This window comes from Artibeus jamaicensis, unplaced genomic scaffold (genome assembly GCF_021234435.1).
Source record: "Artibeus jamaicensis isolate MK-2021 breed Jamaican fruit bat unplaced genomic scaffold, CSHL_Jam_final contig_886, whole genome shotgun sequence".
NCBI lineage: Eukaryota > Metazoa > Chordata > Mammalia > Chiroptera > Phyllostomidae > Artibeus > Artibeus jamaicensis.
The window spans coordinates 212,989-234,053 of NW_026522002.1; the positions used below are offsets into that span (position 1 = coordinate 212,989).

At 53.8% G+C, this 21,065-nt stretch overlaps 1 protein-coding gene across 2 annotated transcripts in view; it reads right to left on the reverse strand.

The window, feature by feature from the left end:
- OGDH (oxoglutarate dehydrogenase) overlaps positions 1-21,065 on the reverse strand; it is a 47,589-nt gene that overhangs the window by 10,964 nt on the left and 15,560 nt on the right. Inside the window, exons 3-7 of one of the 2 annotated variants that reach the window (XM_037150325.2) lie at positions 14,937-15,128; positions 13,541-13,643; positions 1,395-1,510; positions 567-721; positions 319-465 (exon numbers count right to left, since the gene is read on the reverse strand). In XM_037150325.2, the coding sequence (XP_037006220.2) occupies positions 319-465; positions 567-721; positions 1,395-1,510; positions 13,541-13,643; positions 14,937-15,128 (713 nt within the window). Of the gene's footprint in view, positions 1-318; positions 466-566; positions 722-1,394; positions 1,511-13,540; positions 13,644-13,764; positions 13,856-14,936; positions 15,129-21,065 lie in introns of both variants that reach the window. The other variant, XM_037150327.2, reaches the window with a different exon arrangement.

A 21,065-nucleotide genomic window follows, 5' to 3' on the forward strand; every position in this document is an offset into this window, starting at 1 on the left:
CCTACCTCCCCTGAGCAACGGGCAGCACCTTGGTTTGCTGCCCAAGAGGCACAGAGACCAGAGCTGGTGGGGGACACCCACCCTCTGCTCACCTGGCACCAGGGGCACAGTGAGGAGGGAGGAAGGTGGAGCTGTCTCAGCTGCTGTCACTGAGCAGCCCTCCCTCAGGCCAGCCCTGCTCTGCTGTGACCCTGACACACGTGCAAGGCCAGCACACTCGCCTGGAGCCACTTGTGGCCTTAGGTGTGATGGTGACCACCCGGTGAGGGCCACCGGGGGCAGGGGTGCTGAGGAGGGTGGGGGTGGTCAGGTGGGCACCTGTGCGGCATCCCCATGATCACGTAGTCCACGCCATTCTCGCTTGACTTGTCGATGATGGTCTTGAGGGCAGGGATCAGCACCTCGCAGCCTTCCAGACCAAAGCGCTTCTCAGACGACCACTTGCGCTGCAGGAACTCCTCGAACCTGGACGGGAGCCGGTGGCCCTGAAGAGCAGTCACAGGGCTGACCCGCTCCCGAGGGGCTGGGCCCCCCCTTGTCATAGGCCGACCGGAGCGCAGCCCCACCTGGTGGACCGCACCAGCCGGGCCAGCAGGGTGCGCTTCTCCTCGTTGGTGAACTGCATGACCCCAGGCGTCTCGAACTTCTGGCGGATCCACTGGCACTGCTCCAGGTCGTTGATGAACATGAACTCCACACCAATGTGCTGGCAGTAGGCCATCTGTGTCACACACAGGGGGTGTCCATCAGCTGGTCAATGCCTGCTTGGCCATGGCTGAGGGGCAGGGCCTCCCCTTCAAAGGACCCAGAGCCACTGTGTCCATTTGTGCATGGGTGTGGAGGGTGCCCTGCTGGCTCAGTGCCCACTGAGGCCAGAGGGGAGGAGAGAAAGAGGAAAGTGGGGGAAGGAGCAAACACACAGCTTGGGCTTGTGTGTTTGGGCCAGGACTGCTCATGCCGGAAACAAACTCCCACTGGGACTGGAACCCACAGAAATTTTTCTCCTTCTTATGGTTCATTATTAAAAAAAACACCCAGCTCTGGCTGGTGTGGCTCAGTGGATTGAGCACCAGCCTGTGAACCAGAGGTTTCCCAGTTCAATTAGCAGTCAGGGCACATGCCTGGGTTGCAGGCCAGGTTCCCAGTAGGGAGTGCACGAGAGGAAACCACACACTGATGTTTCTATCCCTTTCTTTCTCCTTCCTGTCCCCTCTCTGAATAATACATGAATAAAATTGTTTAAAAAAAAAGCAAAAACATAAATGTTTATTTATTAAAAACATGCATAAAGAAGTTCCTTTTCCCTTACATTAAAAAAAAAGGATCAAGGAAACCCCATCTATTGGGAGGCTACCCGCCAACCTGGCTTTTCAGGCAAGCACGCACTTCCTCACCTCCAGCCGCCGGATGATCTCACGCAGCGGAAGTGCCGACTCCTGCCCCCCAATGAATGTGGTGGTCGGCAGGTGGAAGACTTTGTCCAGGTCGGACTCATCCAGGCCATAGAACCCTGCAGGGTGAGGAGAAATGGGCACAACCACACAGGGAGCACAGTTCATGAAATGGGGGAGGGACTCCCCAGGGGAGAGAAAAGAGAAGAAAAAAACCATAAAAAGCTCTGAATTATACGAACAATATTTTATTGCTAGAAACACAGATTAGCAACAAATAGAAGCTGAGAATTTTACAGGGTGTTGTAGGTAAATGAGAATAAAGTTCACATATGTACACGTTAGTCCAGGGCACCAATTATTCGTGATTTAGAGAGAAAAGCATTTCAAGGCCCCACAGACATCAGACAATGTTGGTCTGCAAAGGCACTAGGTTGGTCAGTCAGAGAGCAGATGAGAAGCAGATTGGGGGTGGAGGGGCTTAGGTAGAAAATGAGGAAGTGGAACAGGACAGGCTGTGAGTCTCCTATGGCAGCAACACTCGTGTGCCGTGAGTGACAGGGCTGGGAGACAGAGCAGCCAACTGCCTGCCTGCAGGAGGGCAGTGGCAGCAGCAGCACAGCAAGGGCCGCACAGCCGTCCCTTCACCTGGGGATCCCGGCTGCACGCTCTGGACCCGCTCTCCCGGCCCAGCCCTAACCCTTGACCTACTGAGGACTCATGGCCGACAGCCTCGGTCAGACCAAGCACCCCAACTAATGGCCATGGCCACCCCTGAGCACCCATGCTGCTCGGGCACCTCAAGCTGATGAGATGTGAGGGAAGGGCCCCTTCTTGGAGGCCATGTGCTGGTCTTCAAGGGCAGAGACTCAGAGGGGAACTGTCAGGGACACTGTAGAGTGGGCTCTCACCCCAGCAGAGGCCTGTCCTGCTCCTGAATTCTTGGGTCTTTTGAGAAATCAAATCCACAGGGTCAGTCTCCAAGCAGGTGGAGAATACTCTCTTCCCTGTTGCCCATTAGGTGCATCTAGAACTTAGACGTCACATAGCAGATGACTCCAAAAGGTGGGAAGGAAAGTAGACCAGTGGTGCCTTAGGTTTCCTTCTGGGCCCCATGCCCCCGACTTGGAGCCAAGAACCTGGAGTCTGGAACTCCTTCAGATGCAGACAACCCCCAACCAAAGCTGCTCCCACAAGGCCCAGGAGAGGGCAGCCCAGCTGCACTGGCAGAAACTGCTCCATCCACATCCCCACCCCTCATCCCAGAGGTGCTGCCATGTACTCTGACCTGCAACCCCTGAGGTTTCATCCTCTCGGGGGGCGGGGGGGTCAGGACCCTACCCATGCCCTGACCCAGGATGCCCATCCCTACCTGGGAGTAATGGGGCACCCTCCCCCGAGAGTGGCACTCTGAGGAGACTGCTGAAACAGAGTGTGAGGAAAATCCCAAGTCCTCTCCTTCCCCGAATGTTCTGGTTTCAAACGACAATCACTCAAACAAGAAAAGGAACCTTTGAGACTGAATGAGAAAATCCACAGGGACAGAGATGGCAAAAGTGTCTGACTGGATGCTCAAGGAGCTGCTGTGACATAGTTTCAGCAGCAACTAGAACATGACAGAGACCAAAGGAAAAAGATCAAGATTCAGCCAAAACAAAACAAAACAAAACAAAAAAACAACTGAAAATACAAATAAAAACCAAACAGGAAATTAAAAAACTCCAAACTATAATAACCCAAGTTTAAGCTCAGTGGGTGGGCTCAGTGGCAGAACTGGAGACAAGGGATTGGTGACCTTGAAGACGGGACAAGAAAAATTAACCCAGTGACGGGGAGAGAGCCGGTGTGCTGGAGGAGGAAGCAGAAGGCCATGGGAACACTGACACTATGATAAGAGATCGCATGTCTAGTTGGTGACCCCACAAGAGCAGAGAGAGAGGTTGGCTTGGAAACTAATTGCCGAAAGTCTCCCAAATATGGCAGAAGATGAGAACCCACAGGTTTAAGAAGCTGAGCAAACTCATAGGATAAACGCAAAGAAACCTGAGCCAACACACACGCTAATTAAACTTCTGGAAATTAAAGAAGAACTCTTGAAAACAGCCACAGTAAAATGACAACTAGAAGGAAAAACAACTTAAGGGACAGAGGACTTTCCCTCAGAAGTACCGGAGCCAGGGGGCAGTGGCAGCACCAGGTTGAGAGCTGGAAAAAAGGGGCCATCTCCCCAGGATCCTGTCTGCTGACAACATCCTTTAGGGGAAATGGGAGCCATGCTGGAGAGAGAACCTGTCCCCCTGAACGGATGGCCACAAGAGTTCTCCGAACAGAAAGGAAGTGATGTCAGAAGGAACCTTAGACACCAGGAAGGAGAGAAAGGGTAAATCAACAGGCTCTCCTGCTCCTTTGGGGGCTTCTAAATCACGTTTGGTGGCTGGAGTGGTTTCATAACACCAGCCAATGGGGTTCTAGATGCCAAGTAGAGGAAACATGTTGGGAACCACCCTGCCTGGTTTCAGAAGCTGTAACCTTTGCATGGCTAAGGCGAGTAAAGAGACCTTGAGACCATAAGCCATTAAGGAGACAAAGTTTATCTCACTGGCAGAGGCACCACTCTGCCCCCTTTACTTCACCCTGCTTGGCCCTCACTAGATGACCAGTTAGCCAATGATGGGTAAGATTCCTCAAGGCAAGAACGACCTAAGACAGGCATGGTGTAAAGGGGTCCTCAGGGAAGGACTTGGGGGACTATAGAAAAAGGAGGTGATGGACACTCACCGCTCAGCTTTTTAAGAAAAACTTATTTTAATTGTTGTTCAAGTATAGTTTTCTGTCTTTTACTGCCCTTTGGCTTTGACATAGCCTGAGTCCTCATTCTGTCTGCAAGAAGTTTCCTAATTTCTTGGCTGCCTTACTTCCCCTGCCTGACTTAAGTCTCAAACAATGCTGGAGGTGGGTGTGGCCCTGTGCTGGAAAGGGCACATTTCCTGGGGCACAGGCCTAAGAAAGAATGTATAAAATCCTGTGAAACCTGCTTTGCTAAGAATATCCTCAATTTAAATAAGGGACCAAGCACAGAATGAGTTTGTTTCCCCAAAATTTTATGGTCCTTTAGCTATATGACCCTGACTCAGAATAAGCCCTCATAGTTCTTTGAATTTATTTATTATTTGATCCTTACTGCCTGACAAAGATTGAGCTTTATGTACATGCCCTGTATTCCTATACAAATTAAACCCAATAAAAGCCCATTGAGGAACAGGTTCCTGGCCCTTCACCTTTGAGAGATTGGCCACCTTTCCTCCCCAAGCAGATCATGTCTTGGTAGACTTATTCTCATCCGTTGCCAGGGTTGGGGGTGCCGGCAGAGCCCCCCCCCCAAAAAAGTTATAGAGCTCTGCTGTCATTGGAGCCTTGGTAAAATGATTCCAGCAGGAGACCAGGGCACATACATGTGTATAATGCCACACCGAGACTGTCACTACAGAGACTGAAGAAGACCCAGAGATGTGATAAAAAATACTACACATAAAGGCAAAGAACTTAAAAACATAGGCTTGAAAACCCACAGGAGGTTATGAAAAAGGAAGCAGAGGAGTGAGAAAGTGAGCACCAGAGAATAAAGAACAATACAGCAGACTTAAGCCACAACACAGCAATCATCACGTCAAAAATAAATGATCTCAGCATACTGATAGAGGACAAAGATTGGCAGAGTGGACTAAATAGAACCCGACTACATGCTTGCCTATAAAAACCTCCCTTCAAATATAATGATGACATAGGCAGAATCAAACATGAGCAGCAGTGGCTATGTTATTGTGAGATAAAGTAGACATCAGAGTAGAGAGAATTACCAGAGTCAGGGAGTGACGCTACATAATGAAACAAGGGTCCACTGAGAAGACACACAACCCTATCACACATGCACCACGTGATGGGGCTGCAAACAGCAGCCCCAGATGACCCAGAAGCTGCTGAGACTGAAAGGAGAGAGAGAGAAAGCCACAGTTATTGTCGGACACTTAGCACGTTCTTTCAGTGACCGATCGAAAAACTAGACAGGAAATCAGCAAGGACGACCAGTGGGCCACAGTGGACGTTTACAGGACACTTCACCCAACGACAGCAGGACTCACATTCTCTTCAAGGGTCCACACCAAGACGTGTAAACACACCAGGCCATGAAACCCACACACTCAACACCTGCAGCAGATGGAGATGGAGCAGAGTGCGTTCTCCGACCACAGTGGAATCAAACTGAAAAGCAGCAACAGAAAGATAAGAGAAACATCTCCAGATTCTTGGAAGTCAAACAATCCCCTTCTAAATAATCCCTGGGCCAAAGAGCAAGTCTCAAGGGACACTGTGACATGTGCGGGACTGAGTAAAGATGAAAGTACAATGCATCCGCATCTGCAGGGTAGTGAAGTCATTCCGAGAGGGACATGTGCTACTCAGTGTACTACTCAGTACCTAGGCTCCCACCATAAGGACCTAGAATAAGGAGGACAAAAGAAAACGACTGCAAAGAAATCAGAAGTAAGGAAATAATAAAGATGAGAGCAGAAACCAATCGAATGGAAGACAGGAAAACAGGGAGAAAAATCAATGGACTGGTAGCTGGTGCTTCAACAGACCGACAGCACTGACAAGCCTCCAGTGAGCCTGACAGAGAACAAGCTGCTGGGTTGCAGGTACAACGGTGCAGACAGACTGCAGACAGCACAGGGGCTGTGCCCAGAACCACACAGCTGCTGTCAGGCACCCAGCAGGACACAGACTCTGAACAGCGCTAGGAATATGAAGGAAATGGAATTCATCAAAGCTCCTAAAAAAGAAATCTCCAAAGTCAGATGCTTTTGAGGGAGAACGCTACCAAATGTTTACACAAGGATTGTACACAATCTCTTCCAGAACATACAGTAGGAGGCAAAATCTCATTTTATGAAGTAGAGTTACTGGGATACCAATAGTACACACAAAAACAGTCCGAGGAAAATTATAGACCAATATCCCTCATGAATGGAAATGCAAAAACTAAGTAGATGCAGTGATATAGGAAAAGAATCATATACCATGACCATGTGAGGCTTATTCCAACAACACCAGGTTGGTTCAACATCTGAAACCCAATCATTGTGATCCACCATTCTGTCAAGTTAAATAATAAAGATCACACAACCACACTAATAGATGCAGAGAAAGCATCCAACAAAATTCAACACCTGTTCACAGTGAAAAACTACCCAAAATAGGAGCAGCAGGGAGCGCCTGCACGTGGGTGAACCCTGCAGCTAAGGCAGGCAGGCTGGTGGCAGCCTGTGCACACCACCCACCGCGTGATGGGAAGAGGCAGGACGTTCGGTCTCCCACACTCACTCAACACAGCGCCAGAGGCGCCAGCCAGGGCACAGAGGCAGGAGGGAACCAATAATTGTCCCTATTCTCAGACGACACAAGTGTCTATATAGAAAATCCTAAGAAATTAGAGAGGACATCTTAGAATAAGTGAGCTCAGCACGGTCACAGGTACGACACACACACGTCATTCGTGTCACTAGATGTCAGTGATAACTATGTGGGCAGTAAAACTAGAGAGCAAAAGAAGAAACCCACAGGATGCTACCGAGATGAGTACAGACCCTGTGTGCTGGAAACCACAGAGCAGAGGAGAGGACGCAGAGATGGGACTAATGGAGGCATGGGGGCCAGAGCCTGCTAGGTGACATAATGAAGACATCAACTCCCCATGAACTGACCCCTGAGCTGAACACTGTTCTCACTCACCAGCCAGTGGGGCTTTTCATAGACAGAACCCAGCTCATTCTAAAACGTGTGTGGGAGGCCAAGGCCCCAGAACGGGGGACAGAGTGCAGCAGTCACAGCCACCAACATGGGGTGGCACTGCTGGGGCAGACACACAGACGGGAGAACAGTGCCCGACTGCAGAGAAGCCCGACACCGGACTGGACCCTGACCAGAGTGCAGAAGCAGTTCAAGGAGGGGAAGACTTGTTCAGCTACCAGCGCTGGAGCCAGCAGACACCTGTAGGTAAACCACACCCTGAACAAACAAAGCCCTTCCTCTACATCCACATCTTTTGCAGAAATTAACTCAAAACGAACCATAGGTTTAAATGTCCAATGCAAACATATAAAGCCGTGAGACAAATGCACGCACTGGGACCTGATCTCACAAGCACGACCCGAAGAGGGAAAACTGACTCCCTGGGTCCGTCAGAATTGAAAGTGCCTGCTCTGCAAACAACTGATTAGCCCCAGAAGCAAACGACCTGAAGGCCGTCAACAGGCCAGTAGTTGAGGCCACCATGGGCAGGGGTACTGCCCGCAACAAAAGGGATGATGTGCTGGGAAGCAGTGCAGGTGAAGCCCTAGAAACAAAGGCTGGTCTGGAAGGGCCAATTCCCATCATCACGTGTGGCAGCAGCACTAGTCCAACCCTCTGGGAGTGATGGTTATGGGAGCTGAGGACAGACTGTGATTGCCAGGGGTCACACCAGGGGCAGCTGGGGGAGGTGGTGTCACCACAGATGGAGTCAGAAGAACTCTGCAGGGACAGACCCAGCAGTAGCAGCACCCTGCTGGGACACACTGTGGCTGACAAGGTGTGACCATGGGGGAGCCTGCTGAGAGGCACATGCTCTGCTATTTCTAGCAACTACCTGTGAATCTATAATTCTCTCAAAATAATAAGTTTAATCAAAACTGGAGTCTCACAGATAAGCTGAGAAAGATGGCATGCACTGGGCGGCACCTGGCATGGGAGGAGCACACTGGTGGTTGGTGAGTGGCCACAGCCAAGGACCCCCAGCACCCCACTCTAGATCCTGCAGAAGGGCCCCGCCCAGGGTGTTAAGGCTCCTCAGTGCACAAAGACTCGACCAGCTTTTCAGCTGCCTGTCAGATATGGGGAGACCAAAGGGGAAGTCTTGTTCTAAATGCCTAGAAGGCCGACTGAGAGAACATGGAGTCCAGCTGAGGGCCTGGCGGGGGCGGGGGGGGGGGGGGGGGAAGGGTGCACATGCAGGATGCTGCGCGGTCCCAGCCACCAAGGACTGCGGGAGCCCCCAGAGCATGAGGGAGCACAGCGAAGCGAGGGAGCCACACGGGGGTGGAGATGCTCCAGGACACAGGATGGATGGAAGAGAAATGGCAGTAGAAGCAGTTCTACCTGCTGGGTCACTACTGAGTGGTAGGAAGACAATGAACAGATTTCAGAACCCTGGACAGAGGTGATGGTTTCCCCCCAGGGCATGCTGGGAGAAGCCCTTCTGTCCTGGGCAGGCAGTCCTCCCTGCAGGGAAGAAGGCTCGGCTCCTACCTCCCACTGTTAGCACTCGAAGTCGCTCCTGGAAAACGGCCAGGTCTGAGAGCAGGGGAGCAAGGGGTGGGGGTGGGGGGCGCGGGAGGAGAAAGACAGGTGAGAGTTAGTTCAAAAACCCACCTCCCAGCGCCATGGCAGTGAGGGGGCACAGAACACAGACACAAACATGGGGAGGGGGGGAGGGGGACAGGGCAGGTAACAGGATTGGGGCTATTGTGGTCACCAGCTGGCCTGAGGTGCAGGAAGATCATGGGGGCAGTGCCTGAGACTCCCATCCCCGCCCACGGCAGCGACCAACATAAGGCTCCTGGGGAGGAGGATGCCCAATCTGGACACTTCAGGGAAAGGAAAGGAAAAGATGAAGGATTCTCATTCCTCAGGCAGGAAACTAGACTGGAACCCTCAAGATTCTGGCAGCTTCCAGGTGGGTCCAAGTGGCCCCTCAAGGCAGAACTGGAGCCAAGGGGCTCGGCCTGAGGACACAACTCACAGCCCCATGCTCAGGGGTCTGCCCCGTCTGCCACGCTGGCACTCTCCTGGCTGCTATGAAAACCTCCAAATCCCTTCTTCTCCTGACCCAGTCACCAGGGTGTGTGGGCCTGGAGGACAGGGAGGCTTCTGGTAACTGTGTGGTCACCGTGCCTGTGGCCACTCCTGCCCTGTGGAAGTACACAGAAGATCAGCAACACTTCCTTGGAAGCTAATGTTGAGAACCGACTCAGAACACAAAGGACTCCACTCTGGGGGTTGGACAGCAACACCCGGCAAAGACCAAGGAGCCAGTAGCTCCGCGGCTCTGAGGCAGAACATGCAGATTCTGCGCCAGTGGATGCTCTAAGGTGAGAAGGAAGACTGCTTTTCTCCTTCGTGCCTCAGAATCGAGACCAGCACTAAGCCAAGGGGCACCTGCAAACACACTGTCCGTTCACGTCTGCAGCCAATGGGGTGGGTTGGTCACACTTGCTCCGGGTGCGGGGCAGGTGGGCGCTTTTGTCTTCCCCTGTACAGCAGCCCCCTCATCTGTGGGCTCAGCACACTCAAACCTATTAAACAAAAAATCCCAGACATAAAGAGCTCCTAAGTTTCTCACTGCACGCCGTCTTCAGTATCGTGAAGGAGTCTCAAGACACTGTTCACAAATGTTGGTTACTCAGTGGCGTCTTGGTGACCAGAAAGGGCCCACATTCACGTAACTCCTGTTACAGCACACTGTCACAGTCCCTTGTCAGCCATTGCTGACCCTCTCTCCCTGCACCTGTCACAGGTGTTTGTGTAGAAGAAAACATGGCGTGCACAGGGTTTGAGCACCTGGCACAGATATGGGGGCTGCTGTACTTTTTCAGCTTTAAAAAATAAAACACAAACAACAGACACAAACCGAAGGAAAGCAAAAGAAAACACTCTGGCTGTCACTAACGAGAGCACCTGAGCTCGGTGGTGTGCATGGCCCCCGCTGCACACAGGGGACTCTGCTACCCACCAGGGGCAGGGCCGACACCAAGCCTGCCTGCCACCCCTCTGCCAGTTCCTGGGAGTCCAGGAGAGGCAGCCTGTGGGGACATGCCCTCCAGGCCTGAGGAAGCCCAACCCCAGCTCCCATCCACCGCAGCCAGGAAAGGCTACAGTCACTGCTTTCAAGTGGCAAAAGCCAACTGAACAACTGTTTCTCGCTCATTCTCCCAGCAGTCAAGGCAAGGCCTGGGGACAAGCTTCCCCAGGTAAGCGGCTAACTGTTCCCAAGTCTGGCCTCTTCAAAATGGCTCTCTGGCTGTTCAGCTCCAGCTCCCCCCAGCCTGATCTCACAGGTGGGATCGGTCACCAGTTCTGCACGTGTGTGTCTCCCATTACTGCAGGTCTCGGTCTCTGTCACTGAGAGGAGGGGGCTGTGGCATCTGCACAGACACCACAGGATATGGCATTTTCACGCTGGAGCCAGACCCGAGTGTCGTTGTACTTGGAGAGGAGACGGAAGGCAGGGGTGCAGGCCCGTCTCCAGGCCCCAGACTAGGTGGGGCAGCCCAGTGTGGCCAGGTGGTCAGCACCGGCACGTTGGGCTGCACAGGGCAGGCCCAGCTCCTGTGCGGCTGGCAGCTTTTCTTCTAAGGTGGCAGCAGGGTGCCCATCTGGCCCGTCCCATCAGGGACCGCACTGACCTGTCCTTAGGGAGTTCAGGGGCTCTTGGGAGAGCTCCAAGCCTCCTCTAGGAGGGGGGTGGGCAGGACAGGCCTGCACCTAGAACCTGACCCCCGTCAATCATGTTCTGAGAAATGGCACCACTCCCAGCAATCGCCCGCACAATGACAGGACAGAACCCATACCCCCACGCCGAATGGAGAAACTGCTCTAATGCTAATTAAGTTTTCATCAGAGTTGCTGGCAAGCTCAGTATCTCCACAACATCATGCTATGTCTCCAGTCAGCTCCACAGGTGCAGGGCCCTGATGTCGGGAGCACCCAGGAGACACATGACCACCCAGCCTGTCCCAGACTTCTCCAAATCAGGAAGTAAGCATCAAGAACTTGGCGGGAAGCATCCACATGGTCCACTTTAATTCTGAGTGGACAGCTGCTCTGCTCACAATGCAGACCACTGGCTGCTCTCACCAGCCTCATGCTTCTTCAACAGCAGAGAATTCTCTGGAATGTGGAGGACATGTCACCCAAGCCTCCGTTTCCCCACAGACTGAGAAGCCCCAGGAGGCATGGCAGTGACTGAGGATACCAGCCACCCACTCACCCCAGACCCACGACTGGGCATGGTCCTGCACACAGTGACACATCCTCAGGGCTCACTTGGGGTAGTCTGGGCCTCTCCCCAGCCCTGGGACCATCACTCAGCTTCCGACGGTCTCCACCAGAGGGCCAGTAGTCCCTGACCAGACTGTACTGATGGTACGCCCCAGGCTCTGTTCTGAAACAACCTAACAGGTGAGGAGACAGGCTCCCAGCAGACGCAGGCCTGAGGTTCGGAGGAGTTGGGGACAAACACTCCAGGCAGCTGCATGTGCAGGGCCGTGGACAGAAAGGCTGTGTCATACAACTGTGTTCCAGACCTGTACACGTCCAGGGTGAAAGAACTCACGACTCCCTTTCCTGCAGACTTGGACACATGCCTTGTCTGTACCATCTCCTACTTCTGCAGCTACTTCTGCAGAAAGAACTCATCGTGACTTGTGTGTCACGTGACTTCAGATTCTCAGAATGAAGACGAGGGCTTCTTCTAGAAAGAGTAGAGGGTTCCCTGACTTCCTCCAAGTGGTTCTGAGGGCTCCTGGCCAGAGGAAACAGCACCGTTTCCTCCAAAGAGCTCAGGACATGCCCCTGGTTCACGATGTTTGTCCTCACCATAGGACACTCTGTTGGGCAGGGAAACCATTCCTGAGGAGTCAGGAAGCAAGGCCACGATGGCCCAGAGTGCAGAGGCCCTGCCTGAGCCCTGATGAGAGCTGGAAGCCAGGGGGCGGGAGGGCCTCCAGGCCTGACCTCTCGCCCTTCTCAGTCACCCTGTGCCTGTCAGGTGTGGCCCTGCCCTACCTGACCAGAGTCAGAAGTAGAAGAGAGCTCTGGGCTCCCCGGGGAGTTCCAATGAGAGCTGACAGCCACTAAAAGAATGGTCCACTTGGATGCCACAAACTTGGCACCCTGGGAGCGGGGACCCCACTTTCTGTGCAGCTGTCCTGTTCTGTTGGAAGGCTCAGCCGTGTCCCACACCAGTCCTCTCCTGGGAGTGCTCAAAGAGCCAAGAAGGCTTCAGGCCTGGGTGCTGCCAGGTTGTGTGGAGAGAGGCTCCGTGTCCAGGGGACACTGGGGGCACAATGGCAGGACTTGGCTCCCACCCCCCCCTGCAGCCTGAACCTACTTGATCAGTCAGGAGGCTGTAGTGCAGAGCCAGCCCTGCGTCACCTGGGCCTGTTCCCGAAATGAAGACAGAGCAGGGACAAGACCGCACACTGATGCCAGAGCCTGTGCTCCAACCTCACTGACCAGCACCTGACTTACTCAGACAGGGCAGGTTAGGTCCCCTCACATGGGGGGGGGGGGTAATCGTTAGGCGGGGAGGTAATTGTCAGTCTCATTAGCATGCAGTGTTTCTGTAAAATTCGCCGATTTCAGAATTAGTCACGCCATCATTTGTTGAGCATGGGTTAGCAGCATGGTGACTTAGAGCGGATTAACTGGAGAAGCCACTGCAGGTGTGAGCCCAGCCGCACCCTGCCCAGCACAGCAGCATCGAGGGGCGTGCCTGAGGAAGGCCCGGGCACCTCCCACATGCCGGCCTGCGCCCTGGGGCGCCTTCCAAAGTTTCCTCAGTGTGATCACCGGCAGCGGAGAATCGAGACCCCAGCTGCACACCCCACTCTGAAACTGGCCCTGCTGGAGGTGGGCCCACTGTGCTGGAAAGCACAGAATGCCGCAGGGCAGCAGCGAGGCTGCGCACAGCCTCAGCCTGGCCGGGGTGGCCCCACACCAAGGTCCAGAACCTGAAGCCAGAGGAGCGAGTCTCGGATTATCCTCCGACCCACCTGCATGGGTTGGTCGTCCTTTTCCCTGTGTCCCAACCTTTTCTACCCCAAATTTTACTTTCCAGTTTGAGACTCAGACACTCGAATTCCTTCAAACTGGCTGAAAAGCTGGGATGAAAATATCCTGCCCCCAACACACTGAGGCTGCCTGCCCAATAAATTTCAAGTGATCAGAGCGAAGGAAACTTGAGAGTCTCCCCTCCCGTCTGGGGCGTCTGCAGCCGCAGGCTAGGACACGGGCGCTCCGCAGCGCGGCACTGGCCACTCTCAGACCCTCACCAAGTTTGTCTGTGGATGAGATAATGTCAGCGGGCACGGAGGAGTCCAGATCGGCATCCAAAATTCCCAGGGGGTCCAGCTGTGCTACATGGTGCCCTCGTATCTACGAAAGGGCCAGTGGTGGACAGGGAGGGACACACACAAAAGGACAGGAGAAAAAAAAGAGGGAAGGGCAAAAAAAAGTAAAATTACATTAAAATGAGCATTTACAGATTAATCCTCACCCACGTTTGAAGAAACAGTTACTGGAGCATCATCAAAATTTACACAACTAATTCCGAGAGGATCAAGTTTTGCAATGTGGTGACCCCTGACCTGGAAGCAATAACACAAGCAGTGGTTAAACAGGTCCCGGGCTGTGGGGTAAAAGTCACACGTGGTCAAATCTTCTCTGACAGCAATGAACCCAAGTAACAAGATTACTAGTAAATGCCCAAGGACAGGTGATAGTCCAAGCACCACATCTCACAAAGGCCCTTTCAGAGAAAGGGGGCAGACTCTCGCTGTGAGAGCACTGGGCTTCTGAAAGGACCCACTTGTTGGGATCCTTGCTTGCTCTGGATAAATGGAAATGGGCTCTGCTGGGGACTGTCACCCCTGTGTGCCGCTGGCTGAGCCGAGGTCAAGGTCCCTGCAGAAGAAGGGACACCAGCACTGGGCAGGGACGGAGAGAGATCAGCCCTGGGGTTCCATCCATCTCTGCTGGTCAGGGCACGGTGCCAGGCAAAGGATGGCTATGACAGGGACTTTGGGATCTGACCTGAACTGCCTGAAAACAGGAGAAAGAAAAGACCCTCAAGTCTCTCCCCTCAGGCAAGGGCACGTCACCCCCGCCGGCAGCAGCTGTGGCTGAGGCTGCGAGCAGCACTGTAGGTTGCACCTACTGCCCACGGCCGCCCCTGCACTGCCTTTACTTTCCTGGGGACAGAGAATGCCTGGCTCCCCTGCCACGTTGCAGTGACATGAGAGGTAGCAGGGGAGCCTGGGTCCCAGGGGCTCCCTGAGATCTCTGCTCCCAGGCGAAGTACCTGGTCTTGGCTCGGAGAAAGGTCCTGCACCCAGTCTCCAGTGGGCTGACCGCAAACTGGAGTACCCTCCCCTGCTCCTGCTCCTGTGGGCAGGCTGTCCCCAAACCCTACAAGTTCATTCCCACCTACTGTGTTTGGGTGCTCGCAGCTGGCACAGGGACAGCACTCCTTCCCGCACAGCACTGCCCCCTGCCCACGAATCTTTCCTGTAAATCACGGGAACAAATAAAGGGCTCTTTCCAAGGCAGTCTATAAAGTGGCAGATGACATGCCTGAAGGCCGACTGTCCTGGCTCCTTTCCTCTTGTCCCAGACCCCAGGGCAGGGGACAGTGCTCAGTGTCTGCGGGAGTAGGGGACGCCACCTTACCTGGTAGGCCCTGATGAGAGACTGCACCGCCAGGTGGTCCTCCACCAGCTTGTCCACATGGGGCTGGGCGGCCACCAGGGGCTGCGCTCGGGCCATGGCAGACAGAGCACCTGGGCTCAGGGGGAGCGGGCTCTGGTAGGCGGTGCCAGGGGGCGCCCCAGCATTGGTGTTTCGGAAAAAAATGTCCCATGACTAAAGAGAGAAGGAACACATGTGTTACTCCACTGCTCACCAGGGGGTCGAGCCCTCATTTTCAGTCAAAAAAAGAACTGTTCTTGGCAGGCAGGCCACGTTCTGGTTGGGCGACGTCCACCCGCTCAAGTCAGTTGCTTCTGCCCCCAAAGGGCAGGTCTCTTCAAGTTCGGCCCACCGCCCTCCCTGCTCCAGACAGCCCATGCCAATGATGCGGACACCCTTGGCTGCCCTTGCATCGCCACCCCAAAGGCCTAGGCAGCCCAGTGGCAGGAAGAGGCCTTTCTGCCCATCTTCCCCGACCTCCTGTCCCCCAACACAGCCTCCAGGGCCCAGGCCTGGCCTGGGTGTTCCCTGACATACAAGGAGCCCTGTGCAGAGGCAGCCTAGGCTCAAACTCCTGGAGGAGCCATGTTGTCTGTGAGGTGCCTGTCTGGTGGCCAGTTTGGTGTTCTTGTCCAAAGGAGGGAGGGAACAGTCTGTGCCCTCCCCGGGTGTGCAGTGAAGAGGGGCGCTCTCTGACACAGAACTCTGCACACCACCTGTGGCAATAAGGACTGAGCTGGAGTTACTGTCTATTTCAAGTTCCTTTGTGTTAATCAAACTAACTCATTTACCTCTTTTCCTACTATTTTTGGCTATTCATGTTTGAATGATTCAATTTATAATAAAAAAATTTTTGTTTATTTTTGGAGAGAGAGGAAGGAAAAAGAGAAGAGAAACATCAATGTGCGGTTGCCTCTTGTGCGCCACCTGCTGGGGACCTGGCCTGCAACCCAGGCATGCGCCCTGCCAAGGAATCAAACCAGTGACCCCTTGGTTCTCAGGCCGGTGCTCAGTCCACTGAGCCACACCAGCCAGGGCTCAATTTGTAATTTGTATACATACTGGGAACTATAATAGTTTATTCTTCTCATAAAAAGAGGTGAGTTTAAAAAAATATCTGAAGTTAGAGAAACTAAGACTTAATACAATTTCACTGACAACGAGGCCCACACTACTAAAAACCAGAAAGCTGAGAAACATGGAAACACTGTCTTTCTTCTCTGCCATACATTTTCCAGTATCTACTGTTGATAAACTCTGATTAGAAGGATCTGGAGTGAACTGTCACTAGACTTGCCTTTGCCACCAAGACGCCATGCAGGTATCGCTGGCTTTCCCAGGCAGGACTCCCAGCCCTGTCCAGGGCACAGGCGTACCTGACTCCGAGGTCCCCAAGGGTCACAGCCTGCAGCTGCCAGTCACGAACTGGAAAACCTGCTGTGCTGAGTGGGGGCCTGCATGCCTGCCTCACACAGGGCAGCTGATGTCACACTACACTGTTCCCAGGGGCTCTGCAGCGAGAACACAGTCCCCTTGTGCTTAGAGAAACACACTGCTGGGCGACTGTGCAACATGGTGAACATACTAGGAACCAGACTCTTTCATCTCAATGAAAACTGTAAGTTATATCTTAACAGTGATTTAAAAATGTTTTAACACATCTCACTTCAAGATCTTCCTATTTTAGCCATTTGGTTGCTGGTCAGTGTGTGGACAGATGACAGGAGGGAGCCCTGGGCTTTTCAAGCAGCTCTGGCCACTGTAAAGCACTATGAACCAGGCACCCTGACACTGGGTGCCCCTCTGCCCTGGGTGGGACCTGGCAACTGGTAACAGGGCCATTCTCTCAGTCTCCCCGTGCAGCTGCTTCCACCGATCCATGCCCCCAACCCCAAACCCTGCTGTACTGTGGGAAGAGGTGGCATGTCCCCAGTGGCAGAAACCACCTGGCTGCCACTCGGGAAGGCAGAGGCCACCTCAGGGTCCACTCCCCCAGGGCAGGGCAAGGCCTCTGCTTGGCCCACACAGGATCTGTGACAAGGACACATGAAGCACAGTGGACACCCCAAACATTTCTGACTTCCTGGCACTTTGACAGCAGGCCCAAGTGAGCTCGCTGCATCCTGAGAGCAGCTCTGGCCCTGGGGAGCCCTGGCCTCCACCCAGGCCTCCAGTAACTGAGGACCCAGCCTACAGAGAGCCCCTCCACCAACACAGCTGCTACAGGGCAGGAGCTGGCCCAGCCTCACATGGGAAGAGCCAACAGCAAGCTGCCCCTGCCACAGAGATCTCAATGGCCTCTCTTCTGTATCCAAACATGCTCCTGTGCCAGTACCCCACCCTCACCCGTGTCCATACAGAGTCCTGCTCTCGACACACCCTGGGGCTATGAGAGGCTCAAGGGCCTGGCACGACCCACACTTCCTTCGAGCTCTACAGCAGACAGTCTTCTGTCTCACAGGACACCAAAGGTACATTCAGAGACGCACTTGCAGTGGTACAACAGCTAGACCTTGGTCTAAGGTCCTGGTCACACGGCAGCACAGCAAAAGCCAGAATTCATCCTCTCTTTGGAAGCATGGGCATCGAGCAACCGAACAGCATTGGCAGCAACAGGCAGAAGCTGTCCAGACTTGGGGGCCCCTGGTGCGCCACCTCTGCCCCTGGGCTCCCCGGGGCTTGAGTGAGGGGGCAGGGTGATTCTCACCACTGCACATGTAGTGACATGAACTCCCAAGGATGCTGCCTGAGGGCACAGGGCCCCTTCTAGCCCAGCCCAGGGAGGGGGGTCACTATCACAGGGCCACCCCTCTTGGCCCTTCTTGTAAAGGATGGAAGGCGGCAGCACAGAAGGGTGTGCGGAGAGCTGGGCCCATGAGATAGCACACCAGAATAAGCTTCAGTTGCTCCTGGACCTCACCCCCCACTGAAAGGGTGCACCAGGCCCCCCACCTCACACATCTGGGTGCCAGGCGTGGGTGCTGGTGCTCAGCTGCACCCAGCCCACCTGGCCCTCAGGTGAGGAACCCACCCCAACAGCAGCCCCTGCCCACCATGACCTGGAAGGATTTACATTTGGGTAATGGACAGCTCTTGACTGCATACACTTGGCAAAGCCTGTGCAGTACAACCTCAGAGAGATAAAAAATCTGTGCCCCGGGCTGGACTGGTGGTGTTGCCCCTCAAGTGTGACACAGGAAGGTATGACTGCTCACCAGCCACACTGAGAGCCAAGGTGCATAGGCACTGCGGCCACAGCCCCAACCTCTGCACGTGCCTGTCCCACAACGAACTCAGGGAGGAACCTGTCCCGTTGCTGGGCCTCGGATAGCTGACAGCCTGATGCAGACACTCAGTCCTCTGCTCACAAGAGGTAAGAGGGTTGGTGACCTGCAGGAGGTGGGCCCTGCCCAGGGAGGGCACAGGAAGGCACCTGCTGTAGAAGGCCAGCTCCTGTGCCCGGCAGGTACAGAGTCCAGCAACATTCTCAGCGAAAGAGAACCATCTCCCTGGACGTGTGCAAAGGTTCCTCAAAGGTGCCACTCCAGAAATATCCCCTGGGGCTGCCTCTGTGCAGCTGCTCTGAGGTTTGGGGACAGGAAGGTCTGCAATGAGCTTCTCACCCTTGGGAGCCACAGGACAGACAAGGCAATGTGTCATTTCAGAACTGATGCCAGTGCCAGGAAGGAGTGTGCTCAGAGGAAAGATGGTCACACAGCCACATGGGGGCCATGTGGGTGGGCTGGCAGAGACAGGACCGGAAGGTGGGCTGGGACCAGGGCTCAGCAGCCAGGTGGTGGGACTACCATGGAGCTCCTCACCTGTGCCTGGCCAGGGGCTGAGAAGGAGGAGCCTGTGGGAAGCAGTGTGACAGTCTGTCCAGAGGGGTGGGGCCTGCTGCCACCTCACAGCAGGTATGAGGCCATCAACTGGTGGTCCAAATGACTTACACCAAAACACAACAGCTTTCCCATGTATGTTAGGATACTGTTCTGGTTGAAACGAAACCAGAATTCCTACTTTAATTTTATGTAACTAAACCACTTAAGTCGTGAAGCTGTGCTTTTGAAGGCCATTGCTCCTCCCCTGCCCCCCAACTGACCTTCCAGAACCAGGACAGGCTCTCCCTGCAGCCACCAGCATCCCTCCCTCTGCAATGTCCTACAGAAAGAAGTCCAACCACCTGCTGAGTGAAGTCCATGGGGGGCAGACACATGTGGAGTCAGGTGTGGTAGTGCCAGCTGGGTGAACTGTGAACGCCCAGAGTCCAGAGGCTCCCCGCCCACAGAGAGGTGCTGACTGTGGCAAGTGGGGGGCTGCTCACCAGGGAACATGGGTGTGGGCAGCTCAGTAAGGCTGGTGAACTTGCCTGTTTACTGCCAGCAGATCAACAGTGCCGCAGAGCCAGGCTCCTGGCTGTGAGTTCACACCAGAGACTGACGGATCGAGAGCTTCGGTGTAGGAGGGAAGCAAACAGGCCCCCAGCATCCCTCACTTTTCTCAAAGGCCCCACTGTGTGTCGAATGTGTCAGCTAGCACAAGTAAGTGACCCGACAGAGCCACACACACAACACCTACCACAATGGGCCAGCCCACCAGCCTTCTGCTGGCTCTGGGGTCTGGGAGCCCCTGTGCTCTCCGGAAGGCTGGGCTCTCTGTGCCAGGTTCCTCACCTATCGAAGTAAGAGCACAGGCTACCCAGGAGAATACCTCACACCTCCACAGCTCCATACACTTTAAAAAGCACTTGCAGGGCCCTGGCTGGGTGGCTCAGTTGGTTGGAACATCATCCCGTGTACCAAAAGGTTGTGGGTTCAATCCCCAGTCAGAGCATGTATGGAAGGCAACCAATTGATGTTTCCCTTTCACATCCATCTCTCTCCCTTAAAAAAAGAAAAGGCACCTATGGGGACAAAAAGTTTAAATGACCCTTGGTTACGAATGCTTATTCCAGCTGTCATTCAATTCTAGGACTCTGGGTTCTTGACAACCACAGCCACTTCCTCTTGTCTAATGACACTCCTGTGGCTGCCCTGCTGTCTCCACCTTAGCTAGGAACCTGCCCCACCTGCCTACAAACACACCCTGATCAACTGATGGCCACCCTGGAATGTACCAGACCCCAGGTTCAAAGGCCACTGCACATAATAAACTAATGACTGCTGGTTCACTGCAGTCATTAGACAAGGCCCCCTGCACTCTCACAGACAACCACGTTAACTTTTGACATTGGCAATGCTTTTTAACTGCTACAAACATAAAATTCAGGGTAACATGTGACCAAGGAAATCAGATGCATGGTCATCTATGGAGAGCAGGTACAATAAAATGGCATTGGTCTAGTCAAAACGACATAAAGTATAGAAAACAAAATGGAGTCATTCATGTCAACCAAGATACCTTGCCAGTCAGCCATGATACTTTGATTCATGAGGGAAATCACCTACATCAAGCTAGACACATTCGGCAAGGAGTCACACCCAAGATACCTGCATATGTGTTCAGAACAGCCATGTCTGCAGAGCAGGACCACCCACAGGCTCCTGGGCAAATTCCCCACTTGGCATCAGGGGCACCAAGACATTTGTCAAAAGGACACAGAAGGGTGGAGTCCACCACTTAGAAGGTACAACCAAGGCAGACTCCAGAAGACTGCTGAGACAGCCTAGCTCCACACCCCAGAGGGCTGCTCCATACCACACTGATCTCCCTTGGCATTGGTTGCCAGAGGCTCTGTCCTGCTGGACTGAGGACTTCATCTGCCTTGTTGCCCACCTGGTTCTGGAGATCCTTCCTTGCAAAATGCTGATGGCTCCCTCACCCACTGTACTGTCTCCCGGACCTGCAGACCAAAACTCTGACTTGGGTTCATTATCCCCGGTTGACTGCTGTGTGTGTGTTACATTTGTCTTGATTGTCAGAGTGTGAGTAGGATTTTAATGTGTGCTGATGTTCTGCTCTGAATGAACCTGCATTTGATAAAAGCTGAGTGATTACCACAGTTACTGTGTATGACTCTTGTCTGTTCCTTGGTGCTGGGCTGCTCTGCAGGCAGCGAGCTGAGAGGTGGCCCGGCTGACTGACTAACAGGAAAGACTGTGTCAGGAGCTA